The sequence below is a fragment of the Drosophila yakuba genome, chromosome 3L (assembly GCF_016746365.2).
Source record: "Drosophila yakuba strain Tai18E2 chromosome 3L, Prin_Dyak_Tai18E2_2.1, whole genome shotgun sequence".
Classification (NCBI taxonomy): domain Eukaryota; kingdom Metazoa; phylum Arthropoda; class Insecta; order Diptera; family Drosophilidae; genus Drosophila; species Drosophila yakuba.
This window is the reverse complement of record NC_052529.2, coordinates 25,043,330-25,063,999: the sequence shown is the minus strand read 5'-3', so window position 1 is coordinate 25,063,999 and position 20,670 is coordinate 25,043,330. Positions and strand designations below refer to the sequence as shown.

The 20,670-nt window shown below is 43.7% G+C and overlaps 1 protein-coding gene across 1 annotated transcript in view; it reads right to left on the bottom strand.

The window, feature by feature from the left end:
• Nucleotides 1-20,670, bottom strand: part of LOC26535507 (cholesterol 7-desaturase nvd) — a 127,595-nt gene that overhangs the window by 56,544 nt on the left and 50,381 nt on the right. The window contains exon 3 of the mRNA XM_039373643.2: nucleotides 7,593-7,986. Within this exon, the coding sequence (XP_039229577.1) occupies nucleotides 7,593-7,986 (394 nt within the window). The remainder of the gene's footprint in view (nucleotides 1-7,592; nucleotides 7,987-20,670) is intronic.

Here is a 20,670-nt window from a genome sequence, read left to right as displayed (position 1 = left end):
ACGATAGGCTTTAGCTTTTTTATTTGAAGAGTGAATATCCCCCACCTTTTAGATATTAGCTTGTCTTCAAGCGATTATTTCTGGATATAAATGTGGTACTGGATTTTCAATTTCAGCTATCTGTTTTTGATTCTGTTTCTTTTTCGATATTTTTGTAAGTGGTTTTACTTGGTTTTAGGTAAGAGATAATAATTTTGTGTGGCGCTTTTTTACATTTCATATAAAAGTAAAATATGTAAATTTAAACTAAAACACATATGAAGATTATTAGTATGTTTCTTTAAATTGTGTTCCTCTTATTGTTTAACAAAATCCTTTCCTTAATTTCTATGTGTGACATTGGTTTGATTTTTGTTACATTGTGTTCAGTAAATATTATATTTGTGTATTGTTGAATACTATTAGATATTGTAATTTGTTTAAATTCTGCTGTGCACCTGGATATTTTTATAATTTTATTATTTTCAATATCTCTTGACCGTTACAATTGTGATAAAGTTTTTCTCTTGTCATAGGTTATACGAATAATTGGTTTAATGTATTGAATATAGGATTGTTTACGATATTTGTGTGGTGTGGTGTTTCGTGTTTTATTATGTTAGCTATGCAATGGTCTTTGACAATATTCTTTGTTAATGTATTTAGAACATACATAGTTGTTATGTGAGTAGAATTTGGCTTCAATATCTTCCATAATAATTTGGTACTGTGTCTTGTGATAGAATCGAAATTTTTTGTTCAATATGTTGCCTGCCGTCTTCGTGTAGTGTGCCAAAACGATATTTTAATGTAATCTACAAAGTTAACCAGTCCTGGTTTGTTTCGTTTTGAGATGCGTATGCCATTTATTTCTCTTTCCATTTTCTCGGTTAAATATTTAATTTGTGTGACATTTTTAAATTCTTGACATTGTTTAATTATACTATTAAATGTTTCTTCAAATTCTGTAATATTTATGGTGAGACAGTGATGTATGAAGGTGATGGGGATTTGTATTGTTCCAGATTCAAATAAGATAAATCCTTGATTGCTTTCTTTTGGGTTGATTTCGATTGTTCCTGCTGTAGTTTGTGTCGCAGAAGAAGTTATTATAGTGATTATGAGTCCGATGATTGGGAGGTGTCGGTTTGCTGCAAGTATTTGCTGTCATTAAATTTCTTTTTCTTTTTAAATTTGCTTTTATAATGAATAACGTTTTGGACTCTATTATTTTCGTTATAATGTTTTTCGTCTAATTGTTCTATTCTGCCTGTTAGCCGGTATCTGTCCGGTTGTGTTATGTTTAGCCTTGTGGTTGTATATGTATAAAATTGTTCCCATTCGTGTTTATTTATTTTCTCTATTGTTTTCAGTATTGATAATTCTGATTTTTTCATTTATGGTTTTATGAAGGCGTTCTATGTCTGCTATTCCTGTTTTACTTGTGGTAATATCTATTTGTATGTCTTCGTTGTTTAGCCAAATTTTTAAAGAAGTGCTTATAAATGCGAAGTCTTTGTCTGCTTTAATTTTCTGTGGTTTTCCCATGTCGTTAAAAATTCTAGTAAGGGCTCGTTTTACGTCTAACCAATCTCTAATGTTTGCTTTAATAAGTGAAGCAAATTTTGAATATACGTCTATACAAGATAAATACTGTTCGTTGTCAATAGCATAAGAGTGAATAACATAAATTTCGCGTGGGTTATTTGTCTCTGGAGTTATTTCGAAAACTAGTTTTGTTGATCTATGTTTTGTCTTTGCAAGGTTACAAATTTCACAATCATTGCTAATGTTTTGAATTAATTTATTATAATCGGGAAAATAGTGAGTTTCTTTAAATAATCGTATCATTTTTTCAATACCAGGGTGTAACAATTTAGAATGTTGAGTAATAATGAATTCTTTAAATTCAGGATAAGATTTTATGTCTTTTAACATTATGATACTTTTCAGAATTTTCACGTTACTATGTGGGTTAATGGTTTCTCGATATGCTTTTTGAAAAACTAAAAAGTCTTTATCGTTTTCCAGGTAAATAACACTGCTATTATTTAAGAAGTATTTAATAAGGATATCTTTTGCCTTTGTCAGGGTCATATCAGTGTATTTGATGGTCAGTTTTATTTTGGAAAAGTATTTCGTTGTCTCTACTTGGTCTACGCTATCTTTTATAAATTCAATTTGTCTTGCAAAATAGTTTATGGGTTTTTTTCTTTAATTTCAATGTAGGTTTCATTGCTTTCTGATGCACTGTGTATTGTTGCTGCTGTTGAAATATTTTCTTCTTCGCCTACCATGTTTTCTTCAATTTTGACGCGAGATAAAGCGTCTGCTACATGATTAAGTTTACCTTCTAAAAATTTGATTTTGAAATTATATTCGCTAAGTCTAATTCGCCAACGTTGTAGTTTTATGTTAGGCTCTTTAATATTATTTAGCCAAACAAGGGGTTTGTGATCGCTCAAAATCTCAAAGGGGACTCCATATAAATATGGGCGGAAATATTTGGTTGCCCAAACGATTGCTAGTAGTTCTTTTTCAATAGTGCTATAATTTTGTTCATGATCATTTAATGTTCTACTTGCAAAGCTTACTGGCTTATTGTCTTGTGATAACACGGCTCCTATGGCGAAATTGCTAGCGTCAGTAGTGACTTGAAATGTTTTTGTGAAATCAGGGCAAATCAAAATTGGGTCGTTCATTATGAGTGTTTTCAATTTTTCAAATGATTTATTGTATTCTTCGTTTCTTGTGTCTATTTTAGCTCCTTTTTTTAGAAATATTGTCAGAGGTTTTGCAATCTTTGCAAAGTCTGGAATGAACTTACGGTAGTATCCGTATAAGCCTAAGAAAGATTTGATTTCTTTTGGTGTCTTTGGGAGAGGAAATTTTTCGATTGCCTTAACTTTCTCTTTATTAGGTCGTATGCCTTCTGGACTTTTAATATGACCTAAGAAATTTGTTTGCTTTTGTAAAAATTCGCATTTGTCCAATTGGAGTTTAAGATTGCTTTCTTTAAGTTTCTCAAAAACCTTTCTCTTCGTAGGCAAACGTATACGAGTATGGTCTTTTGTAAACTGGGTTTTCGTGAGCGGTTTTTATATCATGAGGTATTATACTTGTAAATGTAAGGTTTTCATTTTTGCAATATTGAATGTCACTGAACTCGTTTAATAAATCCTTTTGATCGCTACGCACATACGATCGTATGGCAGCGATGACGGATGGATTTACCCGGTCGGATGCATTCGCTTGTGGCGAGTAAACGGTAGTAAGAGTGTGGCCAATCTTATGCTCCCGTAAAATCTAAATTGAGATCCATTATCTGAGATAGCTCATGCTGCAATTATTTAACTACTACATCAGCTGCTACCTTTTTTTATTGCCTTTAGGAAAACGAATTTACTGTAATGATCTACGGATACGGGCCTAAAAAATCGACGGAAAGTTTTTAGAATGGCCTTGCGGATTCAGGAGCTATTCCCATGGGTGGTCTCAAAGCGCTATCATGCCTTGGTCGTCCTACAGGTTTCGCACCTGTGGCACCTGGGCCAATAATAAAACCTCCTTAGCCTCTCTTACGTTTTATGCATACCTCCATGTGAAGCTAAGGGATCATTATGAGCTTTTCTAAGAATTTCGGGCACTAGGCCCCTAGGAATCCATAACTTCCAACAAAAACTCATGCATTGGGTCTCCTGTTAAGTGCTCTGTCTTTCTGTAGAGAAATCCATCAGCTACTTTTAAGTCCGGAAGACTCTCCACAAGTTCCGTATAGTCAGGATCGCTAAATTTTCAGACTCAAAATCAACTAACAGCCCGCGACTTGCACCTAAGGCCGCAACCTCTTCCTTATTAACCCGTGATAAAGCAGGGATAAAATCAGGGACAACATTGAGCTTGCCGCTTCTATGCTCAATTTTAAAATTAAAGCCTTGAAGTTTTAATGCCCTTAATGGCCTTACGTGAAGGGAACCATTTTATGCAGATAATGCCAGCCAAACACTCTTTCTCTCTGACTGCGTACGATTTTTGCGCCTTGTTCAGCTTCTTCGAGACAAATGCTATTGGGCATTTTTCGTCACTTTCGGACTTCTGCACTAATACTCCTCCCACCCCGGAGTTGCTGGCATCGCAGTGAATGTAAAATGGCTGGCTGAAATCTGGGCTACGAAGAACTGTGGTAGAACAAAGCATCTTCTTTAATTTCGCAAACGCTTCTTCTCCTTCCGGAGTCATCACAAATTTTTGCCTGGTCCTTAAAAGATCTTTTGCTAATGAACCGACCATATCAACGCATTTAAATTCCCATTTGGCAATGGAAAATTCGTCATTGCAGATATTTTGTATGCGTCCGTTCGAACTACCCCTTTACCCACAACATGACCCAAATATTTAACATTTTTCATGCAAAATTTGCTCTTATCCACGTTTAATGTCAAACCAACAGCTTTTATGTGACTAGAAACTATGTTCAGAACCATTAAGTGACCCTCAAAGCTGTCTGAGACGAAGAGGAGATCATCCAGCTACACAAGAACTTAATTTCTAAGTTCAGCCGGTATACCTTTATCCATCAGCCTAGTCATTGTTTGCGACGCATTCGTTAAACCGAAAGGCATCACCTTGTACTGATATAATGGCTTGCCAGGAATCGTGCGACAAACCCGCATTCTAGTGGAATTTGCCAATAGGCATCTTTCAGATCCTGGCTAAAAATAAAATTGGCTTTAGGTAGGCGACTCAATATAGCATCTATTTGTGGCAAGGGATACGCGACTTTCTTTATCACTGCGTTCACCTTTCTGGTGTCAAGGCACAGTCGCACCTTCCCTGGTTTCTGCACCAACACTACAGGGGAAGACCAAGGGCTCTTCCGATTCCTCAATTACGCCGATCTGAATCATACGATTAACTTCCTCGAGGAGTTACTTCTCAACAGCTGGTGAAACAGGAAAATGTCTTTGTTTTACGGGCTTGGCTTCGCCAACATCTATAGAATGGGAAAGCATGCTTGTTTTCCCCAAACCCAAAACAACAAAAGAAAGAAATTGATCAATAATTGCCTGATGGTCGTTTTATGTCAGACAAGACAAGAGCGTCACTGGTCAATTCCCTACACTCATTTCTTGTGGCAAGAGTCCAATCACGGTCCAAAAATCAATTCCCAAATATAAAGCCTGGCTCAGAGAAGGAATAATATATAATTCTATCGCTTATGTCATTTCCTGAACCGGCGTTTTAAATCGGCCTATCACTTTTTGCATTTGGCCATCGGCCGTATTTACAGTCTTTGCCACCCTCTTACATTCACATTCGCTGTCTAATAATTTCTTCGGCCAATCTTCCACCCACGGCACTTATGGACGCATCAGTATCTAAAGGCCATGTACTGCTCTATCTAATAGGCGAACTTCAGCATACGGGCGCTTATCCTGACTTTTATGTCTGATAGCCCCAATAGTTTTCCCTGCTCAGCAAAAGCTCCTAGTTCTTTGTATGTTTCGAGAGTAAGTTTAATCTAATTTAGTCGTTATGTCCGGTATTGTTTTATTCTTCAAAATCTGTGGCCAGAAAATCGGCGGGTTGCCGTCAGTATCTACGTCTAATTCCTCAAATTGCTTTTTTAATTGACATCTAGATTCGCTGGCGTAAAGCTTCTGTCTGCCAATCCCAAATCTATCTGACACTTTGTGAAAACGCCAATAAAACTCTCGTGCCTTCCCTTCGAAGAGCACGCTGGAGTTGCCGTAGACCAAATCAAATCGGGAATTGAGCTTCTGCCGGGTTAAGAAACCCAAGAGGATAAACTCGATATAAGAATTTATCCACACCAAGACCGTCTTGAGCTCCATTGAATCGCAGCTTCCAGCTGCTGATGATCTGTCCGATCTTATCCTGACGGTTGTTCAAATCTGCTTAAGCTTAGTATCCCCTAATTCTGGCGAACCTCTAAAGTTTTGGATAGATTCGGCTGATCTTTGTGGCACCTGTATATGTGCCCCGAAATTTACCTGTATTATTTGCTCCATCTGTTCTGTTAGCTTGGTTAGCATATCATTCTGCAGAGCCTTTATTTGTTGCGTTAATATGTTGCTGATCCCTTCTGCTTCAATGCTGCTAACTGCTTGCTTTCCTGAAGCTGGGGCTTAGCGGAGTCTCCCTTAGTCTTGCAACCAGGACAACTTCCCTTTCGACTTGATCAACTTACAACTCCTAAAAAACTATAACATAAGATAACCATTCCTAAAATAAATAAATAAAAATGTCTATCCATGATCCGAACCCTGAGATCGATATGGAATCTGTTTGGTTCTAACACGTTCCACAAGAAGATTCAGACTTCAAAATCTGAAGTTTTTTCAGTAAATCCTTTTAGTTTTATAAATAAGAAAACTATAGAAATATATTTAAATATGCAAGGATTTAAAGATGTAGAAAAAAATATGATATAAATATAAAACAAGAAAGAACGCTATAGTCGAGTTCTCCGACTATCTGATACCCGTTACTCACCTATTGGAAGTAGGATGGAGAGACTTTAACACTGACAGTTTTTGGCGGTTTGTGGTTTAACAAGGCTAATACAAAAATATCAAAACATTTTTCCAAAGTGTGGTGGGGAGCAGGTTTGGGCGGTTTGTGGGAGTTTGGGTGGGCGAGGCAAAAGAAACTTACAATACTAATAAGAAAATGAAAAAATATCAAAACCTTTTTCAAAAGTGTGGACGTGGAATTTTTGGGCGGCTTATGGGCGTTAGGGTGGCCGTAGCAAAAAGTTTTTCTGCAGATCGATAAAAAATTTATAATACTAATAAAAAAATTAAAAAATATCAAAACCTTTATGTCGTCTATGTCTCTGGAGTCTGTATGCTTAATCTCCACATTCTAGCTTTTATAGTTCCTGAGATCTCGATCTTCTTTCTTAAGGGCAGGGAAGTGACCTATCTACAATAACCATTAGGTAGCCCGCACATCAGCCAGACGCTAAGCCAGCGAACTCCAATGCTGTAGTCGCTCCACTGTCGCTACGTCAGCATATCCCACGCTGGCCAGCTTGCGGCCACAATAGAATAAAATAAAAAGTTTAGTCTTAAACTGATATTGAAATAAAACGGTTCAACAGAAATTCTCTTCGTGTTTTATTTGTATCAGAGTTATTCAGCGGCGACACTGATCCTTAAGTCGACTCAGTATTCGCGACGTGATAACGAAAGTATTATTCTAATACTTAGATGTATACCTAATATGCTCGGTATGGATTTTTTCTACCTGTTATTTACTGTTTAACGAATCTAGTATATTCTTTTACTTTACGAGTAACGGGTATAATAATTTGCATCTTTAATGTATTTTGCAAATGGGGTAAATTTTACCTTGATCTAATTGGTGCACCGAACTCAACTTTTTTCTTAAATCCAAAATAAACCAGAAAAAAGGTAGCGTTTTTTCCATATTTTATCAGTTTTGTAAATATTCGATTTGTTCGATTTGTTAAAATTTGTTGTTATTATTGGTATAATTGCTAATTTATCACCGTAGTACAAGCTTGTGCCCCTGGTCCGATAACAATAAATATAATTGTACTATAACTTAAGACGTTGATTACATACCTGATGTGCTATATGGAATATTGATGCATAAGCCGTCTGTCCCTCGAAAACTCCATTGATGAAAAGGGCATATAACGCAGTCGTCAACAACTCTTCCCCCAATACCCAAATTAGCTCCTAAATGCGGGCAATATGCATCCAGGATAAAAACGTTATCTTTTTGTGTGCGAAAGATGACTAGATCTTCCCCCAAGCACGATACACAAGTTGCTTCCCCAGCTTTAAGCTGAGACGATTTAAGAATACCATACCAACCATTTGGATAAGGGGGAGGCACATCCACAATTTTTTTAACTTTTACTTTTCTTAACCGATTTATTGTATCTCGTTTTGGATTGTATTGAATCCCATTTTCTGTTTTTCTTAAAAATGAATGTTTTTCGATGTCCAGATCCTAAAAAGTTTGAAAAAAGACTAGTTATTTATCAATTTAAAAAATTTTTTTTGCCAACTTACTGGTAAAATTATTACCAAGACAGAATGCTGTAGTCGAGGTCCCCGACTATCAGATATCCGTTACTCAGCTAGTGATAGTGCGAACGAGAAATTTTCAAAATATATTGGCATACTAATAGATATAAGAAAAACAAGATTTAATTGAAAAAACATTAAAAAAGAGAGAACGCTGTAGTCGAGTTCCACGACTATCTGCTGTGACAAAAGAATGAGCAATACATAACCGGTAAAAGAGAACAGAATCATCTGTTCGAAAACAGTTTATGAAATAAGAAAGATGACGAGATATTCAGAGATGCGAACCCACGGCTGTTATTAGGGTCGCGTTGTGCCATCCCATCCTATGATCACGCGCCTTAGAGCTCGGCTCTGGTGACCCCTTTGAATTTTCCTACGCACACGAATACATCAACTGAGTTCAGTTCACTTTAAATTTTAACATCAATGATTTATTCTTATTGTCTTTGTCCTAGGGTGATAAGCTCTATACTAATTCTTAGAATAAGGAGAGACTGGAACATTATCCTCCAGTAATTAATAGAATTAAAGAACTAGAATTTGGACAATTGGGCTAGAGTTTACTTCAATGTTATCCTCGTATCCTATGGATTCAATGCTTATGAGAATTTCGACTCTACACAATTTCATTAGTTTACTCTTAAATTCTTAATAGGCACACGCCACATTATTATTCACTAAAATTTAAAAACTTAAGTCGTATTCAAAATTTAGACTCTTTTAGTTCAATACTTTAAACAAAAATCGTTCAACTCTAATCGGAGTAACTTCATCATTTATCGTTGCGTTGGTCGCGGCAAGTTATCTTTAAGAGACGTCGGAAAATTCTTACTTTGGTTTCAACAACTCACTGTTCAATTTCATATCCAACGACGAAGATCGATCTTCCGATGGTATAATCTGAAAGAAATGAGAGATCACGCGAGCCATTTGTTCAGCACGAGAAGGTATCCTATAGGAATTTCCCTAACAACTCTCTTAATAGCCATGTAGTCGGAGCTCTTGCCTTGACCTATGCGATTAAAGATATTTCTTGAAACGGACAACTTAAATGATAGCAACTAAAATGTAAACTAAATCTATTTTTAGGCAGATATATATACGTAGGAATTCAATTAAGAACAGGCTTCATGTCCATTAGTTGTTGTCCTGGCGACCGAATTTATCAGGTCCCACTAAATAGATACAGCTCTGCTGACCGACACGGAAAGTCCTTGTCTGCTAGTCTTAAAGACTCACTGGCATTTAAATCATCAAATTATCGGAGGTATACGGCTCGAATAAAATACTGTATTTTTTGGATAAAGGCATCCAACGGCTAAACGAAGTTCCTGTTCTACAGGAGTCTAGCGAACGAAAATGTGGCTAACAGGAATCTCCTGGTCAAATATTATAGGCACACACGCGACTCTATGGCGGAGACATGGGTGCTCCCTAATGGCTGGTAGGGAGAAGACCTCACGGATTAAAACCGGCTTTGGAACTGCGGTTCCTCTTCACACAATCACTAATCAGCTACGGGCCACAGAGGCACCTCCTCAGTAGAAACTCCTCACGGCACGTTGGTGATCCCTCGAGGAGACGACTCCGAATGAAGAAGAAACTGGTCACAATTTTAATCATCCATGGTGATCCTCTTGAAACGTCCACAGGAGCTCCCCTCAGGGACTCTATCGCCGAGCGCCCGATGCAGAGCGTCTCGACAAGGTTTCTCCCCAAAACAATAAATCCGCTGCCTTGCGCAGCCACAACCTCGCTCCAGTGGCACAATGCTGAGAATACTGGCAGAAATGCCTCGCTTTAGCAACCTGCAAAGAAGGTACACCTGAACCCTAACTGTTGGCGCAAGGGGCATAGTTTGCAGCAATGTAAGCAGTATTTATTGTCGCATGAAGAACCACTCAATCTGGCATATAAATCATGACCCTTCCGCACCATCCACCAAATTTTGAACTCCGTCATAGGTCCCAAACTTGAGCTCTCAGCCATTGCCATCTATTCGCTTCGGCCGCTATCCGACTCTTAGATTACTTGAAATATGCACTTGTTTGGAAAGTCACTGCTGTTACTTTGTCTCATCGGTACACTTAACCTTTGTTTATTTGTTTTGCAGGCTTTTTTTATGTTCCTACTACCGAACAAACCAGCAAACGTCGTGTTTTCTTTTATTTTTGTAAAAACAAGAGAGTACGCTATAGTCGAGTTCCCCGACTATCTGATACCCGTTACTCAGCTAGTGAAAGTGCGAAGCAGGCTCTTCAACACTGACAGTTTTTAGCGGTTTGCGGTATTAATCTTGTAGATATGCCAAGTCCGGTTGTTCAAGTGGTCAAGCGAACAAGTAAAGTCTATGCATACAGTTGTCCGATCCGCCCTGTTCTTGTTTGAAAAAAAAAAGAAAATCCTTTTCGTTGGGGTTACAATAGCTGTTTTAAGCCGTAATGGCTGTAAGCGGATGAAATCGATGGGCATCCGAAGAGGATTTTGAGGTATAGTGTTGACTCTCTATTTCAAATGGATCCAAACAATGTGAGGAATCTTAAAACTGCCCACAAATCGGTGTGCAGGAGAGCTGCCTATCAACAGCGAAGAAGGCTGTAATGCAGGACGATTCAAGAGCGGGCAGGTGAGACGGGAAATAATGGATCATGAACCCCGGCAAAGCGGAGAAACAGTACCGTACCGGAACCGCGCTGGGCCTTTGGCTCGAGTTGGCGAAGGGTGTGGACTTTGGACAAGCAAAAAGATGACGCAAACTAACGGAACATTGGTGGACCTTGGACCTTTGACCGTAAGTCAAAGCAGAGTACGGGTGCCTGTCGTGCAGTCATGACGCGGTCGTGCAGCTGGACAGTCGAAACACATTTCGCGGAGTCAATCAGTTAGAACGCGTAAATAGTCCATGAGAAACGTATACTAAGAAAGCAGTCAGAGGAGACGCGCAACCAGTCAGTAAGACCGCGCAAACAGTCAATGAAAAACTCAGATTAAGAATCGCGCGCATCGATGCAAAATTCGTTCTAACCAACAAATAAAACATAATCATTCAAAATCACAATTACAATGGTAATGTCGTCAGCTAAGCCCACGACAACTTTTCTCCCTGGTTGCAGCCTCTGGACAGCGTCGGACAAGTCACGCGGTCGCTGCAGTAGTACGTGTGAGGAGTTAAAACTCCGCACAAATGCGGATGGTGATCGCATGAGGAGGGCCTGCCCTTGCCAGTTACGCAACAAGGCAAAGCGTAGTAACGGCAGTGCGAAGCCCGGAGAAAGAGAGTTTGGAGACTCTGGGCTGGAGAAAGAGAGTCTGGAGACTCTAGAGGAAGAGAGTTTGGAGACTCGGGAAATGGAGAGAGAGAGGGTGGAGACTCCGAACTTACTGAGAAGAGAGGGTGGAGACTCCGGACTTACCGAGAAGAGAGTTTGGAGAGTCAGCAGGCTCAAAGGCAAATAACGGGACATCGTGGATCCGGAGACTGGATACCAAAGGGGTAAACCGTTAGAGGAGGCCTATATAAACAGGCCGAACGCTGGAAGCGCGACAGTCAGTCGAGGAGAACAAGTGTACGAGTCAACAACGTGAGAACGAAGTCAGCAGAGGAGCTACAGCCGTGGTAGTCAACAAGGAGCAAGATCGCTACGTCAAGACGTTCGGGACGAGAAGGTCTCCGAATTGAGACGCAGGTAGCTGAGGTCCAGTACGACGAAGCACGAGTAGTCCTGAAGCGCCCAACAGGCGAAGCCAAACCAAGGAGGGCACAGGATAAGCGGCAGGGATTGTAGTGTAGACCGGGAGAACTCTGTAGGAGACCGCGAACTTGAACCAGGCGATCGCCTAGGTGTGTCCGTGCGATCCAAACAGGCGTGATACCTGCGCCACCAGTCCGAACCAGACGTGGGGTTGACGTGTTGCTGTTCCACTGGCGTTTGCCGTGGGGATCACAGCCGTTAGCTGCCGTAAGTCTGCGTAAGATAACAACTCTCAGCCCAAGCGACGAGCGCCCAACAACGAAGGTCCGCCACATTCAGGACGACAGGAGCGGCGAGACAGCGGAACGAGACAGCAGTATGGGTAGAAATTGGATCTATCGTCTTAAAAAGGAAGACTTTGCATATGTCGCACAGAGGTTGCGCTTATCGCTGTCAGGAAGGACAGAAGACATGCGAAAGGCCCTAGCGGAGTACTACGCAGAGACAAAACGACCCACAGCTCACAGCAGTCTGGACAGAATTGGAGGCGGCATATCCAGACAGACCAGGTCCAAGCGTAAAGGTAACAAACCCCGAGGGCGAAGACCTCATCGCAAGTCTGAGCATGGAGGAGATGCAGCGGGAAGGTCAGCGGAGGGAGACGAGCAGGGAAAGGAGGCCAAGTACAGAAAGACCCAGGCCCAGCCAGCCGGACTACGGAAAAGTGGCGAAGCAAGTTAGAGAATGGTCTTTTCGTTTTGACGGAGAAGAAAAGCCTCTCGAATTCCTGGAGAAGGTGGAGTGGTCTGCAAACACGTACGGTTTGGACCTGAACATGATTCCCCGAGCCATGCCGGAATTAATGCAGGGGAAGGCTCTGAAATGGTACATAGCAAACAACAAGCACTGGAGGACTTGGGCCGAGTTCATAGACAGTTTCCAGACGTACTTCCTGCCCAGGGGATACTTGGGCAAGAGGATGACGACAACAGAGGCTGCTGTTCTGCTGGATGTGCGGAAAAATAGGAGTCCGAAGTACGGAATGCTGCCAGAGAGCGGGAAACGGTCAGCGATCTCAGCCGCAGAGAGGCGAGCAGGGGTCGCAGGGTGCCGCCTCTTCAAACTAACTGGAAAATTAATCGAGGAGGAGCAGCAGTTGTACGCAACGGTAACGATCGGTGGGGACACGTACAAGGCCCCGATCGACACCGGGGCAACAGCAAGCCTCATAAGTGAAGAGCTGGCGGACAAGCTGGCTGCTCGTGGAGCGATTACAAGGATACGACGGCAGGTTAGGTTGGCAGATGGAAGGTGCGGCGAAATCAACGCAAAGCTCGAAATAGGAGTGGAGTTCGGCAACAGGCCACTCGTCATGAGCCTGTTAATATTACCAGGGATTGTGGATACGTTGGTGTTGGGGTGGAATTTCCTCACGCAAGTCGTGGCCGAGATAAAGTGCCCCGGGCATGAAATCCGAATACCGGCCAGAGGCAGACGCAATGGGTGGCTCGAGGAGAAGTTGTCGGTTGCAGTAGTCCAAAGATTCAAGGGGAGATCAACGCGAAGGTGGACGAACTGCTGGAGAGGGGGATGATAGAGCATTCAAGGAGCCCGTACAGCTCACCCATAGTCATGGTAAAGAAGAAAACGGGAAAATGGAGACTATGCGTGGACTTCAGGCAGATAAACGCGAAATCCATAAAGGATGCCTACCCGATGCCACGGATAAACTATATTCTCTACCAACTAAGGGAGGCGCGCTTCATAAGCAGTCTAGACCTAAAGGATGGGTATTGGCAAATACCGCTGGAAGAGTCAAGCCGGGGCTTCACGGCCTTCACGGCCCCAGGGAAAGGGCTGTTCCAATGGAAAGTTATGCCATTTGGGCCACACTCCGCGTCGGCCACATTTCAACGGGCCCTGGATCCGGTGATTGGACCGGAAATGTCGCCACATGCATTTGCGACATCATCGTGATTGGCCGCACCCTAAAGGAGCACAAGAGAAACCTCAGGGAGGTATTCCGCCGCTTGAAGAAAGCGAACCTGAAGATAAACACGAAGAAATGCCAGTTCTTCAAACAAGAACTTCTGTACCTAGGGCACCGCGTCACAAGCCAAGGGATAGGCACGGACCCAGAAAAGGTAGCAGCCATAGCCCAGCTAGAACCACCGTCATCGGTCCGAGAGCTGAGGCAATACCTTGGAGTCGCATCGTGGTACTGACGTTTCGTGCCTGACTTCGCGCGCATTGTAAGGCCACTCAACGACCTCCTCCGCAAGGGTACCAAGTGGACATGGTCAGAGGACCACCAGCAAGCCTTCGAGAAGGTAAAAGACAGATTGGTTACCGACCCAGTCTTGGCGTGCCCCGGCTTCGGGAAAACGTTCATCTTGCAAACGGACGCCAGTGACTACGGGATTGGCGCAATCCTCACACAGGACACAGAAGAGGGCGAAAGGGTCATTTCATACTCCAACCGGACCCTAAACGGAGCCGAGAAGAACTACTCAACAACAGAAAAGGAGTGCTTGGCAATTGTGTGGGCTATCCGGAAGCTAAAGCCGTACCTTGAGGGCTACCACTTTAAGGTAGTGACGAATCATATGGCGCTGAAGTGGCTGAACAGCATATAAAGCCCTTCGGGAAGAATTGCCAGACGGGCGTTGGAGCTGCAGCAGTACGACTTCGAGGTAGCATACAGGAAAGGCCAATTGAACGTGGTAGCAGACGCGTTGTCGAGGCAGCCACTGCCAGAGTCGGTCTCAGCAGAACCCGATGTGCTGAGAAGAACGCAGGACAAGGGGGCCGAATCAGAGTGCAGATGGATCAAGGAAATGCGAGAAAAGATCAAAGCACAGCCTCAAAAGTTCCCAGACTACGTGTGGGAGGGTAGCACCTTTTACAGGCAGATTCCGCATAGAGCAGGGAACGAAGATATAGTGACCTGGAAGCTATGTGTTCCGCGGCAGCTGAGGGAAACTGTCTTGCGCGAAAACCACGACTCCCCAGCAGCCGGACATGTAGGCTGTCGGAAAACGATTGCACGGCAGAGAGACGCAAGGGCCTACGTTCGGAAATGCGAGGACTGCGCAAGGTTCAAACCGAATCAGCGGCAGGCGGCGGGAAAGATGTTGACACAGATCCCGGAGGAACCCTGGGCGCCGATTTCGTCGGACCACTACCAAGATCGTAGCACGGAAACAGTATGTTGTTGGTACTGATCGACAGGTTTTCGAAATGGACGGAGTTGGTGCCTTTGCGAACAGCCACGGCGGAAACGTTGCAGAAAGCGTTCAGGGAACGCATAGTCTCACGATTTGGAGTACCGAAGGTGGTGATCACGGACAACGGTGTGCAGTTCACGAGCCGGGCTTTAAAGAAGTTCCTCAACGACATGGGGATAAAGCAGCAATTTACGGCACCGTATATCCCACAGGAGAATCCGATGGAGAGAGCCAACCGCACTGTGAAGACAATGATAGCGCAGTTTGCCGGACAGAACCAGAGGAATTGGGATGAAAGATGGCCCGAGATCATGCTTGCGGTGAATTCCAGTATTTCAGATTCCACAGGCTACTCACCGGCATTTCTGACACAAGGCCGCGAGCCGAGGCTACCGAACGCACTCTATGACAGAGAAACGCTAGGTACAGGAAGGCAACCAGAGTCACCAGAAGGAAACGCTGAAAAGATGAGAGAGGTCTTCGAGATTGTGCGGAGGAACCTAGAGAGGGTGTCCCAAGACCAAGCAAGGCATTACAACCTGCGGAGAAGGCAGTGGAAGCCGAGGATTGGTGAAGTGGTGTGGGCCAAGGATTACCATTTGTCTAAAGCGGCTGAAGGGTTTGCGGCCAAACTAGCTCCGAGGTTCAATGGACCGTACCAAATTGTGGATTTCATATCGCCAGTGATAGTGGCGAATCTCCATCGGAAGAACAAAAAGGAACGCACGGTACATGTTAGCGACCTAAAACAGCAGGATCAGGAGGAGAATGGTGACAAGAACGTGGAGTTGGATCCATCGGAGGGAAGCAGGGAAGGCATGCAGGAGAACGACAACACCTGAGAACGGACTGGGTTCAGCAGCTGTTCTAGCGTCAGGCCAAGGCGATAGTCAACGGATGCAGACTGCGAGTCCGACAACCATTACAGCGTCAGGCCAAGGCGAGAGTCAACGGCTGCGGACCGCGAGCGAACCAGAGTATTGCCGCGACAACCACTACCAGGGAAGAGTAAGGCACAAACAAAGGGAAGTTGAGAGTGACAGCACCTGAGAACGGACTAGGCTCGGCAACCATTCTAGCGTCAGGCCAGGGCGAGAGTCAACGGGTGCAGATTACGTATCTAGCAACCGTTCTAGCGTCAGGCCAAGGCGAGAGTCAACGGATACGGACCACGAGCGAACCAGAATCCTTCCTCAACAACCACCGGACCAAGGAACCCAAATACTCCCGAGGAAAGGGGAAGTGCGGTACAGCAGTACCGCAAGGCATGCCAAATAATTCTGCAGGGAAAAAAGTCGAGGATTACAAGGATGAAACGTTTTGTTTATATTCCAACTTACCGCCAAAATTTTTTGTATAGTCATCAAAGTTTAGGGAAGGGAGCGCGTCGATCACAAGGCGGTCGATCGGCACTCGATAGTGTCAATCGATGGGCAGAAACATCGGAAAAGGCAGCACATGGCGGGTCACACTATGGAAACACTATGGTCATCGAGTGGCAACGCCGCGCCATCAAAGGTTATCGGAAACAATCGAACGACGGCTAGTAGTGTGACCAGATAGCGAGAAGACGAAAACGCGGAATTCGGGAAGAAGAGTGGTGGACGAAGTAGCGTCACGGAGCTGGAAGCGTCAACGAGATCTCAGGAGTGTTCCGCGGTAGCTGCAAGGCCGGATTCTACATTTTCCCGAAGAAAGGGGGAGATGTGAGGAGTTGAAACTCCGCACAAATGCGGATGGTGATCGCATGAGGAGGGCCTGCCGTTGCCAGTTACGCAACAAGGCAAAGCGTAGTAACGGCAGTGCGAAGCCCGGAGAAAGAGAGTTTGGAGACTTTGGGCTGGAGAAAGAGAGTTTGTAGACTCTAGAGGAAGAGAGTTTGGAGACTCGGGAAATGGAGAGAGAGAGGGTGGAGACTCCGAACTTACTGAGAAGAGAGGGTGGAGACTCCGGACTTACCGAGAAGAGAGTTTGGAGAGTCAGCAGGCTCAACGGCAAATAACGGGACATCGTGGATCCGGAGACTGGAGACCAAAATGGTAAACCGTTAGAGGAGGCCTATATAAACAGGCCGAACGCTGGAAGCGCGACAGTCAGTCGAGGAGAACAAGTGTACGAGTCAACAACGTGAGAACGAAGTCAGCAGAGGAGCTACAGCCGTGGTAGTCAACAAGGAGCAAGATCGCTACGTCAAGACGTTCGGGACGAGAAGGTCTCCGAATTGAGACGCAGGTAGCTGAGGTCCAGTACGACGAAGCACGAGTAGTCCAGAAGCGCCCAACTGGCGAAGCCAAACCAAGGAGGGCACAGGATAAGCGGCAGGGATTGTGGTGTAGACCCGGAGAACTCTGTAGGAGACCGCGAACTTGAACCAGGCGATCGCCTAGGTGTGTCCGTGCGATCCAAACATGATACCGGCGCCACCAGTCCGAACCAGACGTGGGGTTGACGTTTTGCTGTTCCACAGGCCTTGGGGATCACAGCCGTTAGCTGCCGTAAGTCTGCGTAAGATAACAACTCTCAGCCCAAGCGACGAGCGCCCAACAACGAAGGTCCGCCACATTCAGGACGACAGGAGCGGCGAGACAGGGGAACGAGGCCGGTGGACAATCCATCCAGCACCAAGGCCGGATAATCAGATTCTTTTGTAAGTCCAAGCACAAATAAAGATCCAAGAACGTAACTGCGAGTGTTATTACTGTTATTACGTTATTCTATAAATTTGGTGCGACGAACGCACAAACTCTACTGAGCTAGCCGCACGTATTCCGTAGCGAGCAGACAAACAAACATACATACGCTACGATGCCTCCTTGTGTTTGTTTGGGAAAGTTGTTAAAACCGTTAACGAAAGCTCCTGTGTGCGCCAGCATTCCTATTTTCACAACGATTTTGGATTCCACCAGGTCCTGGATCTTTAATGGCATATTCCTGGTGAGCTTGGGCAGTACTGCAGAGCTGTCTTCTACGTGGCTTGTAAGCTCTTGATTGCCCCCTTAGATGCTGTCGTCTCGCTTTTGAGCAGGGACTTAATTTAGTAGATTGGTTGCCGGTGGCGGTGATGGCTCCTCGGTTTTTTCACATTGGCCCTAATGAGGGCTGCCATGAGTGCTACCCACCACGCTGGTTTCTGCATTGTCGGCGGTGCCAGGATTTATCTCGGTGGAGAGACTTTGGATGGAAGTAGGGTTGTGGTAAGCCGTGTTTCTGATGTGTCGCAGAATATTGCCGTGTGGATCCTATCCGTGTTAATTACATCCTCAGGCGCAAGCTACTACAGAATGCTGGTCCACTAGGAACCGCTCTGGTTTAGCTAAATGTGTGTTTCGGAGAGCAACGTCCACCGATGCATAGGCTTCCTGTAGTGTTCGCCTGAGCACCATTTTCCCGCCCAGGCATGGAATATTCGTGCCCATTCAAAATTGCTGCGAATTCTTCAAAACAAATCCAGGGTTGTCAATGGCCACTGCAGAAGTCCAAGATTATTTTTTCTTCGAGAAATTTTGTGGTTCTTGGGTTATTTACAAATGGCAACTGCGAGACCCGACATACTCTCCCCCGTTGAAAGCAGACGCGGCTTATTCAGTGCTCGCTTCGTCGATCCTGCTGCTGTATTGTCCATCGTGACGCTGATTGAATTTTGGTCACTGACTCCAACGAAAACGTCTCTAGCTGTCCATATACTCAACGAAGGCCATCTTGGTTAACAGAGTGTAAAAGCCAGACACGTAAGCTAGATGGCTGTCCTGATCTCATAGTGGGCGGAGATTTTCCATGAGAGGCTTTTGAAAAACTCTTTTGATGAAACTCTTTGTCCGCGAGCTTAAGATTTTTGGGAATGTTCCAGTTGCAAATGTTAATGTCTAAGCAGGGCTTACTTTGTATAATATTGGTGGCAGCATTGACGTCGGCCGAGTAGTTACACGTTCGAGATCGCATTGAAATGTTTACTGACGAACCATCTGGCACTTTTAAGGTGCAGCTCAGATCCAGAGTCGAGCAGGGCACGGCCAGGAAGGAAGATTCTTGAACGGTTCGTCACTAATACGGTGGCAGTGGCTAGGAGCGCAACATCTTTAATAAGATCCTGTGCAAGAAGAGCAGCAGGTGTTTCAGGCAATTCAGAGTGCTATACGGCATGATGTGAGTCAGAAGCAAGGGTTTCTCCAGCCTGCGATCTTTCATGAGGAGAAGGCGAGGCCTACATTCCCAGATGAAGCTGAGGATTTAAGCGCACGACAACATCATCAAATTTCCCACTCAAATCGCTTTTAGTTTCATCCAAATTAAGCTTTTAAAGCTCGCTCCGAAATGTTTTTTTGCAGATTATCGATCAGCTCTAACCTCACATGATGAACGGATTCGTCAAGCGAAGTTAACGCAGAACTTGATAAAGAATATGCTAAAGGTTCCACTCTATTATATATTGCAGTCACCTTGCGCCTCAAAAATGTCACCCAATTTGCATCAGCGGTAACGTTTCCACAATTTTCAGCAGTCATGGCAACAGCACAACAACAATTTTTGAAGAATTAGCGGCAGCTTCCGTTACTTGGCTTTAGGGATCACTGCCTTTAATTTTTTATTATTGTAGATAAATATTTTTTATGCACAAATCACTTATCAGAAGTAACAGCGAATTAAAGTTTAAGCCTTAAGCAGATTTGTATGACTGCACTATAATTGTTTACGCACAAATCACTCATGAGTAACAGCGAATAAAAGTTGAAGCTTTAAATACCTTTGTATAATTTGCACTACACATTGTTTATGCATAGATCACGTCGGGGTCACCAAAATGTTGAGCATTTTTATTAGTTTTTTTTTTCAAAAAAGAGATGCTAAGCTAAAGGTGTAGATGCGAGAGTAATAAAAACAATACAGAACGCTATAGTTCCCCGACTATCTGATACTCGTTACTCAGCTATTGGAAGTGCGAAGGAGAGACATCAACACTGACAGTTTTTGGCAGTTTGTGGGCGTTAGAGTGGTCGTGGCAAAAAGTTTTTTGGCAATTCGATAGAAATTTACAAGACTAAAACAAAAATGAAACAATATCAAAAAGTTTTTTAAAAGTGTGGGCGTGGCAGTAATGGGCGGTTTGTGGGCGTTAGAGTGGGCGTGGCAAATCGACAAACTTGCGCTGCGTCTATGTTTTTGGAATCTGTATGCTTAATCTCAGCTTTCTAGCTTTTGTAGTTCCTGAGATCACAGCGTTCATACGGACGGACATACAGACGGACAGACGGACATGGTCATATCGACTCGGCTATTGATCCTGATCAAGAATATATATACTTTATATGGTCGGAAACGCTTCCTTTTGCCTGTTACATACTTTTCAACGAATCTAGTATACCCTTTTACTCTACGATTAGCGGGTATAAAAAGGTAGAGCGCGAAAGGGAAGAGCTTAGATGCTCACGCAACTGATAACAAAGATAAGGCTGTTAGACTGTGTCTCCACAGCTGTCATGTTTACAAATAACATAGTTAGGAATTTCTGGCAGCTGAAAGACCCGAAAGCTATGATAATTGAAAACTTTCTGCCACGATTGTTTTTCAATTTTATATCAGCTGAAAGACCGTCAGACGCTATATGGACTTGCTTTTCCGGTAGTCGGGGGGGAGTTGAATTCTCAGTAGCCAGTGCCCCGTTTTGCAGTGTGCGGCGTCAGCGTTGAG